General features: G+C 39.6%; 2 protein-coding genes and 1 non-coding gene across 4 annotated transcripts in view; all 3 read right to left on the bottom strand.

Moving 5' to 3' along the window:
- Positions 1–356: 356 nt before the first annotated feature.
- Positions 357–4830, bottom strand: LOC113027616 (short neurotoxin 3-like). 2 transcript variants are annotated; one of them, XM_026177234.1, is made up of 5 exons: positions 4745–4830; positions 4575–4657; positions 4304–4414; positions 4093–4195; positions 357–458 (listed from the first exon to the last, which is right to left on the bottom strand). In XM_026177234.1, the coding sequence occupies exons 2-5, from the start codon at positions 4621–4623 to the stop codon at positions 455–457; spliced, it is 267 nt and encodes an 88-aa protein (XP_026033019.1). In that variant the 5' UTR covers positions 4624–4657; positions 4745–4830; the 3' UTR covers positions 357–454. The 2 variants fall into 2 exon arrangements, with proteins under 2 accessions (XP_026033019.1, XP_026033018.1); XM_026177233.1 differs by lacking the exon at positions 357–458 and having other exon boundaries at positions 4015–4195.
- trnaq-uug (transfer RNA glutamine (anticodon UUG)) lies at positions 1964–2035 on the bottom strand. The gene has a single exon. It is a non-coding gene; the product is annotated as a tRNA-Gln (tRNA).
- Positions 4831–6427: 1597 nt separating the features above from the next.
- Positions 6428–22489, bottom strand: part of kcnh4b (potassium voltage-gated channel, subfamily H (eag-related), member 4b) — a 42105-nt gene continuing 26043 nt past the window's right edge. Inside the window, exons 6-16 of the mRNA XM_026178660.1 lie at positions 21254–21411; positions 20794–20995; positions 19941–20135; positions 18886–19085; positions 18347–18596; positions 18024–18238; positions 14723–14761; positions 11642–12024; positions 10906–11000; positions 9230–9306; positions 6428–8348 (exon numbers count right to left, since the gene is read on the bottom strand). Coding sequence (XP_026034445.1) covers positions 7311–8348; positions 9230–9306; positions 10906–11000; positions 11642–12024; positions 14723–14761; positions 18024–18238; positions 18347–18596; positions 18886–19085; positions 19941–20135; positions 20794–20995; positions 21254–21411 — 2852 coding nt within the window. The 3' untranslated portion in view covers positions 6428–7310. The remainder of the gene's footprint in view (positions 8349–9229; positions 9307–10905; positions 11001–11641; positions 12025–14722; positions 14762–18023; positions 18239–18346; positions 18597–18885; positions 19086–19940; positions 20136–20793; positions 20996–21253; positions 21412–22489) is intronic.

Raw genomic sequence — 22489 nt, 5'->3', positions numbered from 1 at the left:
CAGTCGGATTTATGTCCAGACTTTGACTCAGTCACTCCAAAACCTTTCTCACATTTTGAAAAACAAAAACATTTTTCCTGTGACTCTTTAGTAACAAAGCTCATCTCTATGCAGAAACAACACATGGTTAAATGCCACATGGTGGTGCAATTGGAAAGCAAATAACATTCGGAGGGATTTGGAACACACTCAAAGATACAACCGTATTTTGTTTTGCAGAAAATGTAAGTTATTGTCTGATTTTGCTTTCTTTTCTCCCCTGAATTATAGTTGTATTACAATAAAGTGAAGTAATCTATTCTAAGGAACACCAGACTAACAAAGGATTTGCAGTTATTGATGGCCATAAAACATTGTATGTGTATAATTAGTTGATTTTATTGTGAAAATTGTATTACACAATATGTGGGATTGGATTATTTATTCGCTGGAAAATATTGTGTATGATAGCCATTTATCTGTTGCACAGATCAGCTGAGCAGCAAGTGGCAGGTGATACACCGGGCTGATTCATTATCCTGCAGTCATTTGACTTCATGCAACCTTTGAAATATCTGGGAGCTGTGGAAACAAGGAAAACAAGGTGGTATGAAATCATCTGTTGTAACTGATTTAATTTTGTTCTTTTTTTTCCCTGCACACTAAACCAAATGAGGGTTTTGACTTACTAGATCCTGCATAAATGATGGCACTGGTGCAGACATTGTTAAAGCCATGGCAGGTCTCCACAGAGTTTGGGCAGTGTCGCAGACCTCCACAGTAACACTTCAGAGCTTCACCTGGGAAAAAAAATAAATCAGGTTTAATCACTGTAGCAAAGCATTTTCACAGCCAATAATTTAAATACAGTAAATAGAACAGTAGCAGAGTCTCCCAAATGTGCCTCATTGACAGATATGGAAAATGATGCATATAGAAACAGGCTGAAGCTTAACTCACTCTGGCTGATGACCAGCAAAACCAAAACAGCAACAATCACAGTCTTCATGTCTTCAGGATGCCTCGCCTCACTGCACCAATCTCTGTATGAAAAAAGGGAATAAATGTGAGAAGATCAAACTCTTTAAGCTCCACCATAATCCACATATTGAAGGACAAACACATCCCACCTGATGAATGATTCTTCTGGAGAGTGATTCCTCAAATGTGTGACAGCTGGGTTTCCATCCTCCTTTTTTATTTGGTCTTGTTGTGCAAGCGTGCAGAGTGAAATATCAAGATCAGACTGTGATGCTGCAAAAACACACCGTGACACCACTTGACTCATCAAGAGAATGTGCAAATATATTTGCACACCAATTGTTCTGTTTGTATAAGCAACATATGCAGCGCAAAGTAACAACATGATGTGAGGACACGTATAAAGCGCAATCAGCCAATTTGGACCAACACTGCAAATAAATAAATAAATAGGTGAGCAAATTGTAACAGGGTATAAAGAACATGATAAAACCTCGTCAAATACAGAGAATTGTTTAGTTTGAAGATTTGTTATTGATCTTGGAAATACCAGAGTGCAATCATAAGGGACATTTTCAGATCAGTGTGTCCCTGAAGAGTTCCAGTAAGAAATCAAGAAGAGAAGCTGTTTTACAACATAAACAAACAGATGAAAAATGTCTGAAAAACCAATCTTTTGAATACTAATAAAAAAAACCCTGAAAAATAACAAAAAAGGGTTTTAAAAATAATCATAAAGTGTTAATGTAGAACTGAGAAGAGATTTAAAAAAAAACATAACCTTTTAAAACACGAACATCAAAGTTGAAAACTGCCAAATAAGCCCATGGAGTCTTTGTAACAAGACAATCAGCATAAACCCAAAAGGTCTTAGCATACATATAGAGCTGTGCAAAAGTCTCAAGTCACTTCTCTTTGTTTATGTTTTGTCAGGAAAATGTGAAATAAATGCAGACATATATGGAAATCCAGTATCCATTTATAAAGAGTTTAATTTGACATCAGGTTCCACTGAGATTCGAACTCAGATCACTGGATTCAAAGTCCAGAGTGCTAACCATTACACCATGGAACCACTTCTCAAAGGCTGGTGTCACTAAAAAAACAGAGCGTTTATTTACTGAGTGTTGGCATAATATAAAATGAAAAATAGAAGCAGTGTCACGTCACCCCTCATTACTTTATGTTTTCTTGGAAAATTGGAATTTGGTGCAGCGATTTATTGAAACATCTGAAAAGATAAATTAAAATGCAGCATTTAAGGGAAAAACAGAGTTTGTACAATTCTAACGAGCTTGAAAATCAATATTTGGTATGATCACCTTTATTCTTTAACACATTCTGAACTCTTTTAGGCAAGCGTTCTTGTAATTTCTTTAAATAGTCTAGCTCTCCAGGCTTCTTGAAGGACATTCAAAGCTTTTCTTTGGATGTTGGTTGCCTTTTGTTCTTTTCTCTGTTAAAATGATCCAAAACTGCTTCAAAAATATTGAGGTGCAGACTCTGGGGAGCTCAATCAATGACTGACAGTGTTACACTTCCCAACACCACTGGCTGAATTGCAGCCACAAACCATGACAGAGTCTCGACTGAGTTTCAAAGGTTTAAAGATTGCTGTAGACACTCTCACTACAACACATCTCCCTTGACCTCCTCTGGGCATAGTGATGATGATTTGAACAAAAAAATTTGTAATTTGGATTCATCTGGATTTGTTGATTTTCAGTCCAGTTCTTATGTAACGTGGCACACCTCAACCTGTTCTTCCTGTTTGCCTTGGTTAAGAAAGGCTTTTTGACAGCCAACCATCCACTGGGACCATTTCTGACAAGGTCTCAGCAAACAGTAGATGGATCAACTGAAGGGCCTGATGTATGTGTCAGGTCTGCTGGATTTTTTCTTACTTCTTAATGTCCTTCAGATACTGTTCACCTGCTGTAGATATTTTTTAGGCCTGGAACTTGTTCGGTCTTCTCTATTTGTCCAATTTCCCTCTATTTTAAGGACACACTGGACACCGTGCTGAGATATGTCACGTTTTCAGCTAATAGCTCTTTGGGATTTGCTTTGTTGATGGGAAAATTCTAGTTAGTTTGCATTAACTTTGACATTTTTCATAGATTCTACTAAAGAAATGGGAACAAATTCTATGTTTGTGTGAAATGGATTTTTTGGTAAGTTGTCTGTTAGGTATACTGCCTTTTTATGATTCATAGTCAGCATTAAGTACAAGCTTACATCTGGTCTTGTCTGTTCTTTGCAATTTCTATCCCACTTAACTCATAATGTAATTTCTGTCAAGTAATGAAACCAAATGAAATCCTCTAGTGTTGGCTAATTAAATACAAACATATAACCTGTGTCCTTACTTTTACCATACCTCTTACACATAAGACTAATTCAGGAATATAACATACTGTGCATGAGGTATAGTATTGGGGTCAGTACATCATACCAACTCATTATGTTGCACTGTAAATATCAGATCTTTTATATCAGTGTTTTTTTTTGTATGTATTTATTTAAAAACATATATACAAACATCTGTAAACAGTCTCTTTGTGTTTGTGTCTGTTTTGATCATTTTCTTTGTTTAGTCGTTCCAGCCTTTCAGAGGGCTGCGGATTATTTAATTTTCTAACACCCATGTAACAACGCTTTGATGCATTTTCCCAATAAATGAATAACAAAAGGATATTAATAATAATCTAAATATAGCTTCCGTTTCTGGCTAAAGCATAACCTTTTGACTGACTGACAATTTTAAGTCACATTTTAATGTCCTCAGTGTTTCAGTTTTTTGGTTAGTTTCCTATAACAGCTTTTTGTATGTAAAATCAGAAATTATTACTTTAACAAACCACTGACAAACCATATTTCATGATGAGCACCTTTCTAAATTGGCCATAACAAACCTAGTTAGTGTTCAATAAATAACTAATAGTTCAAAAACATTAATGTAATGAAGTGATGTTGTCATTTAAGAAAAAACCCCAATTAATTCTCTAGAGAATAGAAAATAATACAAATAAGAACTGATATAAAAGCCAAAGATAAAATAAACTGCTCTTTATTATGAGAACACCAGAATGCACACTACATGACAGTAAACATGTTTACAGGCATTAGTATCTGTTGCACAGATCAGCTGAGCAGCAAGTGGCAGATGATACACCGGGCTGATTCATTATCCTGCAGTCATTTGACTTCATGCAACCTTTGAAATATCTGGGAGCTGTGGAAACAAGGAAAACAAGGTGGTATGAAATCATCTGTTGTAACTGATTTAATTTTGTTTTGTTTTTTTTCCTGCACACTAAACCAAATGAGGGTTTTGACTTACTAGATCCTGCATAAATGATGGCACTGGTGCAGACATTGTTAAAGCCATGGCAGGTCTCCACAGAGTTTGGGCAGTGTCGCAGACCTCCACAGTAACACTTCAGAGCTTCACCTGGGAAAAAAAATAAATCAGGTTTAATCACTGTAGCAAAGCATTTTCACAGCCAATAATTTAAATACAGTAAATAGAACAGTAGCAGAGTCTCCCAAATGTGCCTCATTGACAGATATGGAAAATGATGCATATATAAACAGGCTGCAGCTTAACTCACTCTGGCTGATGACCAGCAAAACCAAAACAGCAACAATCACAGTCTTCATGTCTTCAGGATGCCTCGCCTCACTGCACCAATCTCTGCATGAAAAAAGGGAATAAATGTGAGAAGATCAAACTCTTTAAGCTCCACCATAATCCACATATTGAAGGACAAACACATCCCACCTGATGAATGATTCTTCTGGAGAGTGATTCCTCAAATGTGTGTCAGCTTGGTTTCCATCCTCCTTTTTTATTTGGTCTTGTGCAATTGATGCGAATCTAGTGTATCATTAACTCAAAACTTCATGTGGGTTTTTGCACAAACACAGAGTGAAATATCAAGATCAGACTGTGATGCTGCAAAAACACACCGTGACACCACTTGACTCATCAAGAGAATGTGCAAATATATTTGCACACCAGTTGTTCTGTTTGTATAAGCAACATATGCAGCACAAAGTAACAACATGATGTGAGGACACGTATAAAGCGCAATCAACCAATTCTTCTGACCTGTTGTGTAATATTTGCATTGCTTTTGCATGCTCAGTGTAATATTACCTTGAACACCTGAAACACCCACATGGTGGGTCTTGGAAAACACACACTGACACAACTTACAGGGAATGCACAATATGCTGTTGAAGGAATAGCGTCATATTCCGATGTTTTCCAACAGATTTTCCAGTTAAACAACCTTTGCTTCTGTTAGAAAGTGTAAATAATGAGTTAATAATGAACCAAATTTACATAAAAATGTAGATATGAAGAATTACTCTGTTCCAATCAGCAAAGAAGATCATTTGTTTGCTTATTTTCTTGTCTGGGAAGTTTCATCAACAGCTTCTTTTAAAAAAAACACAATTATTGTACATTGACTTATATAATCAGATTGAGTGGCGAGTAAGGACGAGGACAAATCCTCTTCTTTTAAGAAAGCATGGTGCTGACTTTGTGTTCTTCTGTGGTCGTCTGAAATTTTATTCAACTTGTGGACACATTCATGTTTCTAAAAAACATCTTTTTTCCTCTTTAATCCTTTCTTCAAAGATATCAAAAATGAAGCCATTTATTTCAAAGCTGAACTGCTGCAGCCCTCTCGTTTCTCATTTTGTTAAACTCGGGGTTGCAAATTTAACTTAATTATTAAGAAATAATCAGACAAGACAATCATCAAATTTCCAGAGTAATAATAAAGTAAACTAAACAAATACAGTGATGTCTAATAATTGTGAGTTTTGGTCTTTTTCAGGCATCAGTACTAATCACCTAATAACTAAACAGAAAACGTTTTAGGAAAAAACGCAAAAACACGACTTTTCTTGGCATATAAAAGTCTTTATACTGATATATGTAAGCAATACCATGAGATTTGAAAACCACAAATAACCTGTCAAATAACAGCAAAGCATCGTAATCCAAATCCAAGAAAATTCAGAGCTTTGCCTCAGTGAAAAATAATCCAGTTTCTGTCTTTTTCTTTTTTCTCAAGCTTTGACACAAATAACCGGTAACTGCATTTTCTCCTTAAATAATTCCAAAGCAATTTTCCAAAGCTTATGCCGGTCTCCTGACTGCTGATGGCTTATTGCAACTAAGCAGTCATATATAGCACACAGTATGCTGGTTATTCTGACATGTTTTCTGTCTCTGAAATATCATTTGCATAAACAGTGGTAAGTGTGACACAACAGCAAAGGACACAGTTGCACATTTTCTGCATATTTATTTTGTCAGCCAGAGAGAAATCATTCAAAAGTTCCTGAATACTCTGAAAATTCTATAAGTGTCATAAGTTCATCTTTTTGTCCCTCGGAGGCATTTTTATTTCATAAATTAAGACCAGTTTAAATATTTAATGGGACCCACTTTATTTTTTTTCTTTGAAGCTAAATCTTTTTATTTATGTTTAAATTATGAGCAGCTATGGTGTGTTTATTATAAATGCTTGAGGAAGATTTTCTTTTGCATTGTTTTGCTCTATTTAACGCTTTAGTGAGGAAAAATAGGAAATTTTGATGTTTTAAGACTGCTTTAAAAGGAGATACTAACATAATTATAACTGAAATCATAAGTAAGTACTGTGTACTGGTTGGTGGAGTTTAAATATTAGATACTTATTGTCCAAATATTCACAAAACAACCCAGAAGGCTGAACTGAGAAAGACATTCAATTAAAAACAATAAACAATCTATGCCGTGTGATGCACATACTCTACTTTCTACATGCAAAGTGAGGCATGTTTCATTTTTGTTCCTCTGTATTCTTAAAACAGCAAATCATCCTCACCTGTCTGCACATAAATACAGCGCCTGTGTACACAATCAACTGGTTGTCATGTAGAATGCTTACACATTAATTTGGAAACCTTTTCCGTAGGAAAAAGAATAAATTACTTTACCATGCAAGGAGGTAACAGGTATTATCAACTGCAAGTTGTTCTGAAGATGTTGGAAAAAATATACAATATATATACTGGAACCCACTGTCGTGAGCTTTTTTCTTTTTTAGACACACTTCAGTAAAGCCAAAATGAAGCACAAAATACATGCTTTTGCATAGAAATAGTGTAAATTGCGTGGAGTTTGAGTAATAAGGGAGCATGGGAAGTAAAAGGTGGGGAAACAGAGCACACATCGACAGTCTCTGCCAGAGTCTCAGAAAACACTGTTGCATGAAGAAGTTGCATGTTAGAAATTTCGTGTTGGGTTCTGCTTTGTTCCAGTCTGCTGCTGAGATGTGGAAATATTAATCCGTGAGGTCCAGGCACCACGACTGCTCTGTGCTCTGAGTCTGAACGCCGATGCTGGACCGTCGTGAAGATGCACTTCCACTGTCCCTGCTTTCCAAAGAGCCTGTGTTTCCCAGTAGGCATTCCAGACTGGTGTGCTCCACCGCAGATGGGTCACCTAGTGGGAGATGGGGCTCAATAACATCAGATTGTAATGATCCTGAATCCACAGAACTCCCAAAAGGCTGGCATGGTAATGTGGGTGGAGAGGAAGAGACAGGGTGGAGAGAGGAGTTTGAATCCTTAATTTGGAAGATTGAGGTATCCTGGATCAGAGGGTGAGATGGCGGGGTGGACATCAGGACACACATGGCCTCATTTGAGGCTTTTAAAGGATTAAGGTTGGCATAATGACTGGGTGATGTGTCCAGCAGGCTGTGTGTGGACATTCCTGTAGGGACACTGGACAAAAGGCAAGAGTATTCATCATTATCACTGGGAGGCTGCAGGCACAAAGTGGGCTGGGACTGACTGATGGTAATTGAGCTAGCACCGAGGGGTCTGTTGTCTTCATGTCCAGCATGAGGTGGAAGGCCTGGACTTCCTCCATGGAAGCCTGGGCTGATGCTAAGAAGTGATGGGCTGGTCCACAGATGTGCAGTCATGCTCTCAGAGCTATGACACGGGACAGATTTAGGAGAAGATTTTGGAGAGAGTGTTGGACAGTGGTTAGCAGGCAGACTACAGGACTGAGGCCGCTGGTGGCTCTCTGTTGGGGTTTCAGTAGTTCCACTGCAGCTCCAGTGGCCAGCGGCTGGGGCACTTTGGTGGGAATAGTGGCTCCCGGGAACATTATGGAGGTGGAAAGCTGAACTATGACTAAAAGGCATGCCGCTGTTGGAGGCTCTGGGAGAGTTGGACGCCATTTGGACACCACACGGATGGGAGGGGAAAGAGGCATTGTAGTGATGAAAAGATACGTGAGCCTGGAGGATGTGCATCATGTGGTGAAGGCTCTTGGTGAGCTCAGAGACTTCCTGGTTTAACGTGCCCATCTGTGGAGAGAGCACTTACAGTTTACATGTGACATTTAAAGACTTCCAACATATTCAATGTAGGTAAATTTTCAAGGGAAACATTAAGGTAACAAATGATAAGGTTCTATCGCTGCTTAATTAATGAATTAATCAGCTTCTCTCTTTAAAGTTTACTCTCGGGCTGATGTCCAGCTATAACTTTCTGATGACCTTCCGAGGACTGTAAAAAAGTTGAAATCCCCTCTTGAAGAGATGTCTTCTAAAGCACTTGTGAAATCAAGGAAGAAGAGCAGGTAAGTGACCCTAGCAGAGAATAAAGCAGACAGAAAGCTAAGGATATACAAAATGCAGATGGGGGCCAAAAGGGCCACAAGTAGAGAGAGGTTGTCAACTATTTTTTAAATTGCAGAGTCAGCACTACCAGCCATCCTCTGCATTGCAGAAGTGCCCTGCTGATTAATTAATATTGACTTCAGACAGCACCCATCTGGATACTCCTGCTGCACCTGCTTTCTCTCTATTTACATTCAGATTAAGAGAGCAGGGGGAGACTGAGGTATAGGCCGGCATCAAGTCTGCTTCATCTCACTTTATATTTTCCCTTTACATACACCAAGCAGGCCGATAGTAGATGAGATGCTACAAATTTATCTGTGTGACAAAAAAAGTGAAGCTTGTGATTCTATATTTTTGCTTTTTACATACAACATAGAATAAGATGGATTTTTGTTTCTTAATTATTCCTGTGTTTCATATTCAGTCACTACCAAAGACAGAATGTATGATAATAAGAAGGAGAGCACTGAGCAAACTGCTCTGGATCTGTGAGAATTCACACTCAGGGCTACATTATCCTCTGTGCTATCAATTTTAATTTGGGCTAAGGGGCTGTAGCTCACCTGAAGGTTGAGTTGACTGATGCTCTGCCTGACCTCCTCCGTCTCCAGGAGCAGAGCAGGATTATTTTGTGTGGTGTCTTGGGAAACGAGGGGAAGAAAAATAGGAGGAGTTTTAGCTCCCAGGAGGATTGATCAATTTTAATATAAAGAAAAATTATGTTGCATGACCCCAGTATGTGCCGATAGAAGTTATACATGCATGTGTAACTATGTATGTTTAAATTTCTCTATAAATGAAACGTCATCCAAATTTCACTTAAATCCCCAAAATAGAAACATATTTTTTTATGATGGACAAAAATAAGTGATCCTTCGCTTTGAGTGTCTGGTGTGACCCTCTGACTCCCAGGAGTCATTGCCATTCAATGCTTTTGGTAACTTTTGATGAGGAATCTACCTGGAGGAAATTTAAGCTTTTCTTTCATCCACAAAACATAGTTTTAAACAGCTTTGTGGTGCACACAGACAGTTCTCTTTCCTTACAGTCCTGCATGCACACCGTTGTTGTTCACTGTTCTCTTGATGGTGGGCTCATAAACATGAACATCATTATTAGAAGGGACTTCAGCTACTTAGATGTTACCCATGGTTTCTTTGTGAGCATCCTCTATCTGTACACCGGACAAAGATCTCGACTCGACTGACCAGTGGCTCCTCGTTGTTCCCATGTTGAGACTGAAACACCGGGGAGGACAGAGCTCTAAATCTCTTTTTAAAAAATACTAAAGGGGAGCCGAGTCATGATTGTCATTCTACTGACTGAAAGAACCTCACTCTAATTTCACATGCAAATTTCCAACTATTCTTAGAGGTTCACATTTTCCCGTCAACAGGTATCTAACGTTTCCTTATTCTTCCTAAAAAAAAGAGACCACGTGATTTATTTTTCATTTAATTTAGTCCTTCTTTTCTTCTTTTATGACTTGCAAGAAAAAAGGATGATATTTTAGGCTATAGTTTTACACAAATACAGAAAATTCACAAACTGTACATGCATTAATTTATCTGTCTGAGGTGGGTGGGATGTGTTAGTTGTAACAGCAGTTTTGTGAGCTGTATAGAGAGTTTAATTTGCTTTTCTGCTGGAGTGCATAATGCAACACATATTTGAAAATTTCTTTATATTATGCAATCTAACACAGCTGCACATTGCACTGTGTTACATAGTGTTTAACTTTACAAAGACTGGTTTTGCAGTCTTTGTAGAAAGTGCTTTGGCTTTCTATGTAACCTTGGTCTAGTATCATAGTGTCCACAAGCAAGCAGATGATGATAGGCAGACAGGAATAACTGTCTGCAATCAAAACAGAAACTGGAGATCGCCAGAGAGGAGCTAAAGAGATGCAAGTTGCAAGACTATGCTACCAAAGCACTCCCCTTAATAAGCAAATTAGCTGAATCTCTACTGAACTGAAACTGATAGTAATCCTAGGAGGAAAGCAACCATGCGTGGAGATTGAGGTCAGATGGCCAGAGCCCTGCTTTGACCTCAGTTGTCCTTTAACATGTTCTCTGACTCTGTGGACACCTGGCTGTCATTTCATTCTGCTGCGCTCTCATATTCCCCCTAAAGCAGGCAGACCTGCCTTGTGGTATCCACTATTTGAACTCCTGAGTTTACCTCCAGCCATCTGGCACCCAGGTGACCCTAGCAGCTCGTGGGTGGTTTGACTTACCTTGGGTGCTGCTGCTCTCTGAGCTGGCATTAGGCCTGCTGTGCTCAACGTTGAAATGGAACGTACTCCCGTTGTCTTCGATGCCATCTACAACCCTGGCGAGAGGGGTGAAGAGGAGGGAGACCGGAGTTAATGTAACAGTAGAGCTTTTTCAATTATCACTGGAGCCAAGAGACGACCGAGCGATGTGCCATGAGAGCTGCTGCTGGCAGACGCCCATGTGGGTTTGAACATGAAGACAGCAGCACAAGTCTGGAGGGGCAGACACCTGAGCTCTGTGAACCAGCACTTACCCATACCTAGAACTTACTGGGTGACTTAGGGATGCATTATGAATACAGATAGCGGGATCGGGAGTATAAGGTATGATGGTTATGAAATGCAGTAACATCTGTTGAAATATGCAATGCAAATACACTCCATCTGCAGCTTTCTGCTCAGTCCATTACTGCAAAGCCTCATTCAGATGCTCTTGGAGATACTATGACTGTATTAAAATCAAGGTGACTATATAAACATTCAAGAAATACGTGTGAAATTGTTTTGAAGTAGAAAGAAAAAATTATGCTCCTTATGTATCATCAAAACACACATAGAACAGCCGTAAAGTACTTTAGTTAGTATTATAGTTCCTGAGTACATATTATTATTAAACCGCATGGAATTGTATGACATTAATTTAGCCTTTGCGTTTTTACTTATGTTCTGGCTGAGGCCTGAAATTAAATATGACTACCTGGGACTAAGATCCGGTGGCCCAAAACAAGTGACAGTTGGAATGAGCAGCTTTGTAGGCTTTTGCTCAGCTCCTGACTCTCCCTCAGCTGCAGTTGATGCCGTGCTCGGGGCTGAGACAGGAGTCGTGTGCTCTTTTTTCGAAGGTGGCTGAGGGGAGCTCTGTCCTAGGAAGCCACGGCTAAGGTTCGGCGAACGGCAGCGTCGCAGGGCGTTGAACTGCCGTAACTCATCCCCCAGGAGGTTCCCCAGGGAGGTGCGGCGAACGGGGCTGGTGAAGTTGGGCAGCAGGAGGTTGCGGCGGGAGCGCGTGGCTGGCGACAGGTGGAAGGAGTCGTCAGGGTCATCAGTCTTGGTTTCCACAATAGAAGGAAGCCTGGATTGCTGCACAAAAAGAAAGTACAGTATGGAGAGTTAGCAACTAAACTGTACACTCTCAAAATAGTAAGATAAAAACAGTAAAGTGATGATAGTTAGCTCTGCTTGTTAGCAAGATCAGTAAGAAGACCTATTTGCTTTTGGATGGTGTATTTGGACTTGCATTATAATTTTAACTGAAATGGGACTTTGTCTTGATTTAGTTAAATGGTTAACTCTTTGAGTCACATCTGGATCTGGATCCATGAACTTTTTCGAAGGCTTCTTAACTATTGAAAGATTATAGGAGCTTATTTTTGCAACTGGAAAAAAAATCTGCTACTTGTGAGTAGAGATGGCACGATACCACTTTTTTATGTCCGATACCGATACCGATATCATAAATTTGGATATCTGCCGATACCGATATGAATCCGATATAGTGTTTTTTAATCAACAAAACTGTTTTTTAAAATATCTTGCTGCATTTTGCAAGTCTGCAAGTTCATACTCAAGTTTAAAACAACAACTACACTAAAGCTATTCTGTTATACCTGTATACAAAAAAAATATTTCATAGTTCAGCAATACTGATCAATCTAATAAACTTAGACCTACACCATCCTCCCTATTCTGGTATTTTAAAGAGTACTTAGCGTAAATATTAAGCAACCTAACTAATAGGGTTCCAACTCCCAGCAACAACAAAAATAAATAAATAAAAAATAGGGAACCACCCCTCACACTCCACCTCATGATGCTTAATCGACGTAATCAACCTTAATTTGATGCAGTGTGAAAAAAAATGCACAGAAATCAATTATTTTTCAAGAAATATTAAATAGATTCAACATCTTTCTTCAACAAAATTGCAGACTGCACAGATGGTACCTTCCCAAAGTAAAAAGTACTATAGCTTACTAGGGTATATTAGACTTAATAGTCACTATATACAGTAATTGACTTCTATTCATTTTACATCAAATTAAAACTTTGGGTGTCAGATAATTATTTATTAAAAGCTAGACATTTTAAATGAGAATAAGAAAGAAAAGTATGTCTTTGTGCCCCCTTTTCCCAGTTAATGCCCTATCGGCCCCCCTGGCTAAACTTTGCTAGATCCGCCCCTGCACAGTTACCAGCCGTCAGCTACGTAGAAAAAGATCCTGGTGTAGAAATTAATATTAAATAAATTCTAACAACAGCTTATCAAGCTTAAACGTGCTGCTGTTGTTCAGCCGCTGGTTTGCTCTTTCTGGCGCAAAGTGGGCCAAAAACAAAGGAGAGACAGACTCGCGACAGAAAAGCCGATCAGCTGATTTAAGCAGTTTCACGATTGAAGTAGCAGCCGGAGAGCGAGAGGCAGTCGCTTGTTAAGCTTAACGTGGGAATGCTTTACAAACATTCAGAGATGGACTTACACACTTGCTTTACTTCTCTCGGGGATAACTTTGTCGGAGATGAAATGCCAGGTTGCTAGCGAAGCTCCACATGCTATCCAGACCACCGACAGGTCCTGCATGCCACAGCTGCTCTATCACGTGATGCATACGTTCTGAGGTGAGTTACGGCGTGTTGCAAGTTTTGTGAGGTGCTTTCGTGATATTTAATGGATCGGATTACATTTTTTATTTTTCTCCGATATCCGATCCAGTAATTTAGGTCAGTATCGGACCGATACCGATACGTAATATCGGATCGGTCCATCTCTACTTGTGAGTCAAAATCTCAGTTTATTTTTAAGTCAAGTCAATAATTTGACCTTAGGGGTAGGTTTAGGGTAAGGGTCAGGGTCTGGGCTACAGATGGTGTTAGAAAATAACTAAAAATTGACAAAAATCTTGAAATTTCACATTACCAGATTTTGAGATAATAATTAAAAATTTTAACTTGAGAATGGGGAAAAAAAAAAAACTTTTTTCAGACCCATAAGAATTTATTTTTTTCTCAGTGAGAGGAAAAAAAGCTTCTACTGTATGTAATATAGATAAAATGTGCATATCTTGGAAAATTCATCTTAAATTAAAGCAAGAATAAATTCAGATCCAGACTTAAGATTCAGCTCTTATATTTATCTCTTTATATATTTATGCATAACAAACACCAAAGAAGACTTTTTTGTTTTATCTTTTTTAATGAAAAAACAAAAAAGAACTAAAACATATCTTAAAAACTGTTCTGTTCAAACTATCTGTCAAGTTTAAAACATCTAATATGGTTTAAAGCTGCCGATGAGGACAATTATGTATTTACAGCTGACAGTATGTCCATCATTAATTTACTAATGTTAGAAATGTGCTGTGCTTCTGCCAACAGAACTGTATTACACAGCCGTTTAAAACAGACAAAGTGAGCACTGTAAATAGTGTTTTAATGATACAGCAATAAAGCAGACTGATAAGTTCAGTATACAGTAAGCAAAGTAGCTCATAAGAGTTCCCATTAAAGGAGCTATTGACCCAGTTAGTGTGCCAGCTTGAGAGACTGAGCTGCTTTCATGTAGGGGAAGTCCTTACACAAGTCCCCCCAAAGTACTCACTAGCATTGCAGTAAGTTCCAGAAAAAAATGGTGGATGAAATCTCAAAAATACACAGCACACGTAATGACAACAGCTGTTCCAAGGCACTGCCAGCTGTAGATTAAAATTCAATACCAGCAGTATGTTAAGGAAATCTGAAAATGTGAAACCTGACTAGAAGGATACTGAATTTGCACTGAACTCACGTGTGGAAGCCTCGGTGACTTTGAAAATCTTCGGAGGCCCTGCGTTGACAAAAAAGAAAGACACAAGAAAGAAAGTAAGGCATAATACCTTAATTTATTCATTCAGCCTCCTGTGTATCAAACCCTGAACATTTTAGATTAACTGTTGCAGTGAAATCCCAAAAAATGAATACATTTCACTGGTTCCTTTTCTGTAGCAAAAGTGTCTAAATTCAAATTTGTTAGTCTCTCTTTCATCCACTGGTGCCACTAATTAAATGAACTTGGCCAGCGATGCAGCCACATGAGCTGAATTACATGCTCAATCTTCTTTCTACGCTCGATTGCGCCGGAATTCCAGGGGAAGTTTGTCTTTCCCTGGTGTGTGTGTGTGTGTGTATGTATGTGTGTATGTGTGTGTGTCTATGGCTAGAAAGTTTTAGCAACTTAGCAATCACCAGCTGGGTGGCAAATAAAGCTGTGGTAGCGTGAGTCCTTCCCTTGTGTGTCAAAAATGTGCTTCTGACAACATGGCTAATGTGACAGCACAAGCCACAGCCTGCCATTCTAGCAACATCATGCCAGCGATGCACTTTGACGAGGGAAACCAGCGAGGACGTGAATTAAATTTAATCTTTTGTTAAAGCACAATGCTGAGGTTAAAAAAAAAAAAGTGGTGCTATGTGGGAGGCGAAGGGAAAACGTGCATGAATCTGTTGAAAACAGGGGCAAACACTCCTCATAAGGAAACTAACCCTGGAGCAAAATGGGATGATTAACCAGCCAGTGAGAAACATTGGTTTCAACTTACATTAAATGTCAAGTCAATTAAAGGAGCACTAATGCAACAAGTGTCCCACATAGCAAAGTAGGTTTGCAGGGACAGGGGATTCTGGGAATTTCAGTCACAAGTATGCTATCTTGCACAAAAAGGGACGGAAGCAGCAAATTATGCCTGACTGACTTATAAAATTACACACCGTATCTGATTATCAAGTAAGTAGAGAGGGTTTTGCATAGTAGAGAGCTTTTCTTTTTACTTCTAGAGTCTAGAAAATCTCAAACTGGATCTACTGGGTCCAACAAGTTGAAACAGAGTTATCCCAAATAGAGCTGTCTATGAGCTCTCACAGTGGAAGATGCACTTCCAGAGACATTAATGTGGTCTGTGGGCGGGTCATCTGAGATAGTAGTTGTCTCTGCGAGCTGCACTCTCCAGGTTAGAATCGTCATGCTAAAAACTCAAAGTTCGGGTGGCAAATAAAGCTGTGGTAGCTATATATAACTAATATCATTTTTGTATACTGTCATCACTGCTTAGCAGCGGGTATCTTTGTCAACTTTGTTAAACTGTTTTTGTCAATTTGAGGCTCCAAAGGGAGCCACATCCCCATAACTCAGACCGACCGGCTTGTTCTTCACACGCCATGACTACAGACTACTTAACCCTCCCTGTGGCGACACGGTCATTATAGCCCAACAAATTTTGACACTCTGCTGGATCCCCGGTGGTGGAGTGACCTTCCCACTCTGCCCAGGACAGCGCAATCATCCCTGATCTTTCAAAGCTCACCTCCCTTAAGAAATAAGCAACACTCCTGGGTCCTAGACCCCAATTACAACAAACCATTCAACCTGACCTTAAACCTGACAACTCTGACACATCATTACTTTTACTGTTAATGTTTTGAAAGTAAGTCTGCCATTGGGTGTTGAGTTGGTAGAGTGCACAGCATTTGCTATGAAGTGAAGGAAGATCCAGGCTGGACAAATAACTGATGAGCTTTAAGTAACTAAAGTAACTACGCAGTGTAATCCTCCATAAAGCCAGTGAGAGCTGCGGGTTCACAGCAAGTGCTTTGGAGTGATTTATGTAATAGCAAACTTATAATAATACCAGTATAGAGTGTTTTTTACATAATTGGCTGATGCTTACAATTTCAGTGTATCTGACTTGCAGTTGATGTTTTTAGTTTCTCCAGCTGAGACACTCAGCTTGGTTTGCTGAGTAAAAAAATGTTACATTTTCTCCCCAAACTGCTAAAAATAATTTCACTGACAGCAAAGCAACAAAAGCTGAAATTAAATTATAGAATTGACAGAAAAAGAAAAGTCTTTTTCCATCTGGCATTCTGCTTTTTCTCCATTTACAGAAGATAAAGTAGTCCCTTGTGGATACCTTATATTGTAATAAGTATTCCTACAATCTGTTTCTTTGGCACTGTTTCACTGCGACTGACTGATTACTGTGCTGTCAGTATATAATACTCAAGTTAGTCTCAGGAGTTAAAGGACTTCCCTTCCTAGAGGAATTCCCATCTTAAAAAGACCCACTGTGAGGATGCCGATGAGACCAGTACAACTGTGAGTGTGTGTGTGTGTGTGTGTGTGTGGTCTGGAAATCAGGTAGCAAAATAATTCCTTCATCCTTGCAGGGGGGTGGCTGTCCCCTGGCTTTGTGTTTGAGCAAAAACCCTGAACAGATGGCATGAGAGAAGTGCTAGTACTCACGATCAGCCATGCTTCAGAGAAGCCTATCTAATTTAGAAAACATAACTTATGTTTAAACACATACACAGTTTCTGCATAACTAAACATTCATTCTTAGGTCACAGGTACTTCTGCTATATATATATATATATATATATACCAATATATGCAATGGTTACTTAAAGGTGGGATTTTGCTCTTTGATGTTGCCTCATGGAACAAGTCTACCAAACACAATCAGTCTGCTTTGAAGTGCTGATTAATACAATTAAAGTTGTTTTCCCTGAGCCTGACTGACAAAAAGACATCTGCTAATTAACACAACCAGCACAGATGCCTATCGCGTCCCAAACTAAACAAATAAACCTAAGAAAAAAGAGAAAAAGAAATGATTAAGGCCAACGAGAAAAGTCAGATTCGAAAAAGAGAAATGCTTGAAGCAAAAAACATAATGTTTGAGAGGGGGAGGTTGCGGATGTCCTTGGAGATCTTTGTCAGTTTTGTCAGTCACACATGAAAAACTAAATCAGTTTTGTTTGTAGAGTTCAATTAAATATCCAATGAAGCCAATTACTTTTTTCTCCAAGGTTAAAATCGTTCAATGCTTAAGTTTGGATTGTTAAAACGATTACAGAATAGTAGCTGAAGATATGGACCCATGTGGATTGGCAATGGCAGCATTTGCTACTTGCTAGTTCCAACTTGTAGCTGCTTTTATCTTCATTAATGTCTTAATTCTTCATGGCATAGAATGACATCCCAATTTAGGCATGCTGGTTTTTCAGGTTTGAAGGCACCGAATCAACACCAGTATGTTGTGTGTATTTGGTACCTCGTCCTGGCTGCCTTCACGAAGGTTATAGGTGAGGTTGTTGTGGATGTCGGAGGTAAACACGCTGCCATACTCGGGGTATAGTTCCAGCACCTCCTTCAGGCCACGCACACTGATGTACTGGAGATCGCAGTAGGTAAGCGCCTTCACATCAGCATTGGTTTTGATTACCTGGTCTGTTCCAGGCAGGTCGGAGCCAATCAAATCTCCTTTCCCTAAAATCCAAAAGATGATAAATTCCCTGTTACACTTTAAAGTACAAAAAATATCAAATAAATAGAAAAAACATGATGCAAAAAATGCAATCTGACAACAATACAGACCTAATATAGCCAGCACCATGCCATCCTTCAGCACCTCTAGAGAGCCAGAGCAGACGAAGTAGTTGGCATGCAGCGCATCACCCTGACGGATGAGATACTCTCCCGGGACACAGAATGAGGTTTTTATATGAAGAGAGAGTGAGCGCAGGCAGCCGCGGCTGGCCCCCTTAAAGACCGGCAGCTGGAGGATGTCCTTATTCAGATGCATGGCGATATCGGCCCGCAGCTCATCAGGGAAGTCATGCAGGAGCTGGGGATTTGTGACAGATGTAACGAGGTGTGACACTGATAAGTAATTAGTGAATGGACTGTGTTGCCACCAGTCACCCTCTTTTGAATTTCAATAGGATATCAATTGATGGAGTATAGGGAACCATGTGCTGTGCACAAACAATTACAGCTTCAAAGGGCTGGCAATGAATTTTAGAGCAGAGTTCATTGTTCAATTGCCATCGAAAACAGTGCTGTGAAGTTCCTTGAAGGCAGATAACAGCATGTACAAAGATATTACATGACAGCAACAAGAAAGGGACTCCTACCTCGTTGGCATCTATACCATTGTTGACAGACCATGTGGTCTGGAAGTACTCCAGCATGCGCTGTTTAAGCTGCTGGGACAGACGGTGGACACGAATAAAGTCCTTCAGGTCCTTCATACGTGTGTGGTAGAGAGAGCGGCGCGAGTACATACGCTGGATGATGGCGGTAACATTACCAAAGACCAGCGCATGCATCAGTGCTGTAATAAGGACAGAAACAAAGGTGTAAATATAAAGGTGGGATGTGTAAAGATGTAACATATTACAATTTCAAATCCTATTTTGAAGTGTGGGCCCAAAGATATTCTTAAATTCTTAAGTTTTACCTCCTGATTACAAAAAAGGTTAACAATATTAAATAAAAACGAAAGAAATAAAAGATTTAAGTCTATTGATCCTTTATAAAATGTTTGTTTTTTAACATATTGAAATACATTAAGTGGATAAAAGCACAGGGTTACCTACAGATTATACCTACATGAGTTTCTTGGTCATGGATACCCATGCAATGAAGCTCCCACTGCACAGTTTTGTGTTGATGTTAATGCCAGACGAAGAGGTTTGCAGAGCATTGGTGACTTTTACACATCTAATATTCCATGATCCCCATTCTTTCACACATTTGTAAAGGCAGACTGCATTACTACATGCTTGAGTTTATACACATGTGGCAATGAGACTGAAAAAACTGAATTCAAGGATAGAAACATGTGGTTTAATACTTTGTTTTTTTCTCATAAAGTGTATATTATATGGCTCATTGCCCAGTCATGATCTACTTTTGATCCACAAAGAAGCCACAAGTTACAATTCTGCTTTCATCACCGATCAGAAAAGCAGTAAAACAAACACTTATTATGTATCTTCTGATATGCTGCACCAATAATTGCCATTTCAGCTGTTTCTGGGTTATGAAGACGACGGCAAGCTGTGTCTTAAAGGCCAGCCAAGCCATTCAACTCGATTCCTGCTGAATTTGTTGTACTTGCATGCCAAACAGAAGCAGCGTTATGCCAGGATGCCAGAGGGAGAATGTACCCCGGTGTCAGACGTACCGCCGATGAGCATGATGCAGATGGAGAAGATCTTCTCAGCATCGGTGTTGGCACAGACGTTGCCAAAGCCCACACTGGTCAGGCTGCTGAGGGTAAAATAGAGGGCAGCGATGTAGGAGCTGTGCACTGTTGGGCCGCCCACTGTGCTGTTAACGTAGGGCGTCTCCAGACGTTTGCCCAGCTCATGGAGCCACCCTTGAAAGAGAAGGTTAGAGAGTAGCGTTGACAGAGCAACGTCCAGAAGTTTAACCTCTTGTTATTTTTATGTGGATGGTAGTGGCAAGATCGGAGTGCAATGTGAGAGAAATACAGAAATGTATGTTTGTGCCTGCATGTGGGTGTCTTTCTGTGTATTAGAAAGAGATGATCAACAGCGTCAGGAGCCAGGTATGTTGGCTATAATTAGACCTACTCCTCCAGGGATAAATAGTGCTAAGCCTTAATTAGCAGCTGTGACTTCACCTCCCTTCAGCCAAAATGTACATACAAAAGCATGCATCATTCATTTACACATCAGCGTGCTGCTTGCTACCAGCCACTTTTTTGTAAAAGCTTTTGATCTGGTTTCAGGCTGTTCTTATTAGAGCAGCAGAGTACTGTCTCACCACAGAGCAGAGCTAGACACCCAATAAGTAAGCAATTACTATTTATAGCATAGTAGGGACAAAACAAATGCCTACTCAGTTTTTGCAGGAAACAGCCGACTTACACACCTATTAAAACTGAATCAAATCAGAACAGGCTTCGCTTATGTTCTGAGAAAATGTTGAAATGTCTTAATGTTTCGCCCTTGCTAGATGAAACACCAAAAATTCAACAGATCGGACTTCAGCAAGGCCACAACTAGACTCACCTATGTCCCAATTATCATTGGTCTCTAGTTCTTTGCGCCCAATCATGTACCAGATGCAGGCCATCCAGTGAGCCAGCAGGGCAAACACAGACATCAGCAAGGTTAGCACCATGGCGCTGTACTGGGAGTAGCGGTCAAGCTTCTGGAGCAGACGAAGGAGGCGCAGGAGGCGTACTGTCTTAAGCAGGTGGACTAAGGAGGTCTGAGGCAAATATGGGAGGAGAGGTGACAGAGAAAAGGAGAGAAAGGAAAGAGAGTAGAAAGCTAAATATCAAAATATCAACACTCAAACACTTTGTATTGTTTGTGAAATGTAGTACATATGGTTTACTTGTCACATAGGCAGCCAAACTGCAACAACAGGGCAGCAAGTTATCAGTTTAATGGTAATGCTGACAGCCACAGATGGATGCGGGGACAAAAAAGAAGGCTGGACATATGATTGTCCAGTAGTACTCACCACTGTGATATTGAATGCGTACAGCAGGTCAAAGGGCAGGGCAGCCACCAGATCCACAAAGAACCAGGTGGTGGCGTAGTGGATGCAAATAGAGCGTGGCTCATACACCACCTGGCCTGACTGGCTCACATAGGTTGTGCGAAAGTTCATGATGATGTCTGAAAATATGTAATTATAAAAAAAATAAAATAAAACAAATAAGCAGGCCTGAAATATGACAGAAAACACTCAGTTCATAAAGAGCTTCAAGGATTGCCACTAGAAGCCTTTCAAGGGGTAAAAAGTCAAGCACCACAGCCTACGTGAACACTGCTGCTGACCATGTCGGTCCCCGTATGACCACAATGTACCCATCTTCTGATACAATAACACACCATGTCTCAAAACTGGAATCATCACAAACTGATTTCTTGAACATGTGCTCAAATGGCCTCCACAGTCCTAAGATCTCAATCCAACAGAGAACCTACCTGGTGGAACAAATCTGCAGTAACTGTGTGATCCTATCGTGTCAATGTTGAGCGAAATCTTTCAGGAATGTCTAAAGTTCCTTGTTTAATCTATGCCACAAAGAATTAAGGCAGGTCTAAACGAAACGGTGGGAAAATTATTAAACATCTGGGATGCTTCATAGTTACTTTACAATTTCAGGGTCTGTATGCAAGAAACATATAACCTTGACGTCACCACATGGCAAGCATGTAACATGCAAACTATTTGAATTAGCAACACCTCAGTTGAGATGAAAGCTCATCGTTGGATGCACATTTTATTTTTCATTGAATATTTAGCATTTATGGGAACACAATAAATAATTAAATAATTTTAAAAAAAAACACAAACAAATACATCAGCATTAAAAAGATGTTTCATTACACCGTGTTCCTGGAGCGAATTGAGCCCCTTTCATGCCCCTTTCAGCTTTAATATGGAATTCATTAATTATTCATTTAACTAGAAATGGGTAGACTCTAAGTAAATGAGCTTTCAGAAACAAGCAATCTCATGCCCGTTTGTGCCAAGTTGATGGCATCAGGAATCTGACATAAACTCCAAACCCATGCTCAGAGGAGCGTGTTGCAAGCCAGCCACCTTAATTTATCCCTTGGGTGCTTTATTGAACTAAGAAGAGTCCCTCAAAGAGACCAAGTACATCCTGAAGGGACTCCTAAACCCAGGTAACCTGAATAAGAGGGGACATTTCTAAGAAAAGGCTGCTTGGATTGTTTTGGTTTC

Source organism: Astatotilapia calliptera, chromosome 8 (genome assembly GCF_900246225.1).
Source record: "Astatotilapia calliptera chromosome 8, fAstCal1.2, whole genome shotgun sequence".
Lineage (NCBI taxonomy): Eukaryota > Metazoa > Chordata > Actinopteri > Cichliformes > Cichlidae > Astatotilapia > Astatotilapia calliptera.
Note: the sequence above shows the minus strand (reverse complement) of the source record. Positions and strands in the feature narration are given on the sequence as shown.

What these genes read in the sequence shown, in the direction of transcription:
- LOC113027616 (XM_026177233.1), bottom strand. Translation starts at nt 4,623, where the DNA reads ATGAAGACTGTGATTGTTGCTGTTTTGGTTTTGCTGGTCATCAGCCAG. An exon ending in TTTGCTGGTCATCAGCCAGA is followed by an intron (nt 4,415 to 4,574) that starts GTGAGTTAAGCT and finishes TTTTTTTCCCAG; the next exon opens with GTGAAGCTCTGAAGTGTTAC. An exon ending in CATCATTTATGCAGGATCTA is followed by an intron (nt 4,196 to 4,303) that starts GTAAGTCAAAAC and finishes TTGTTTCCACAG; the next exon opens with CTCCCAGATATTTCAAAGGT.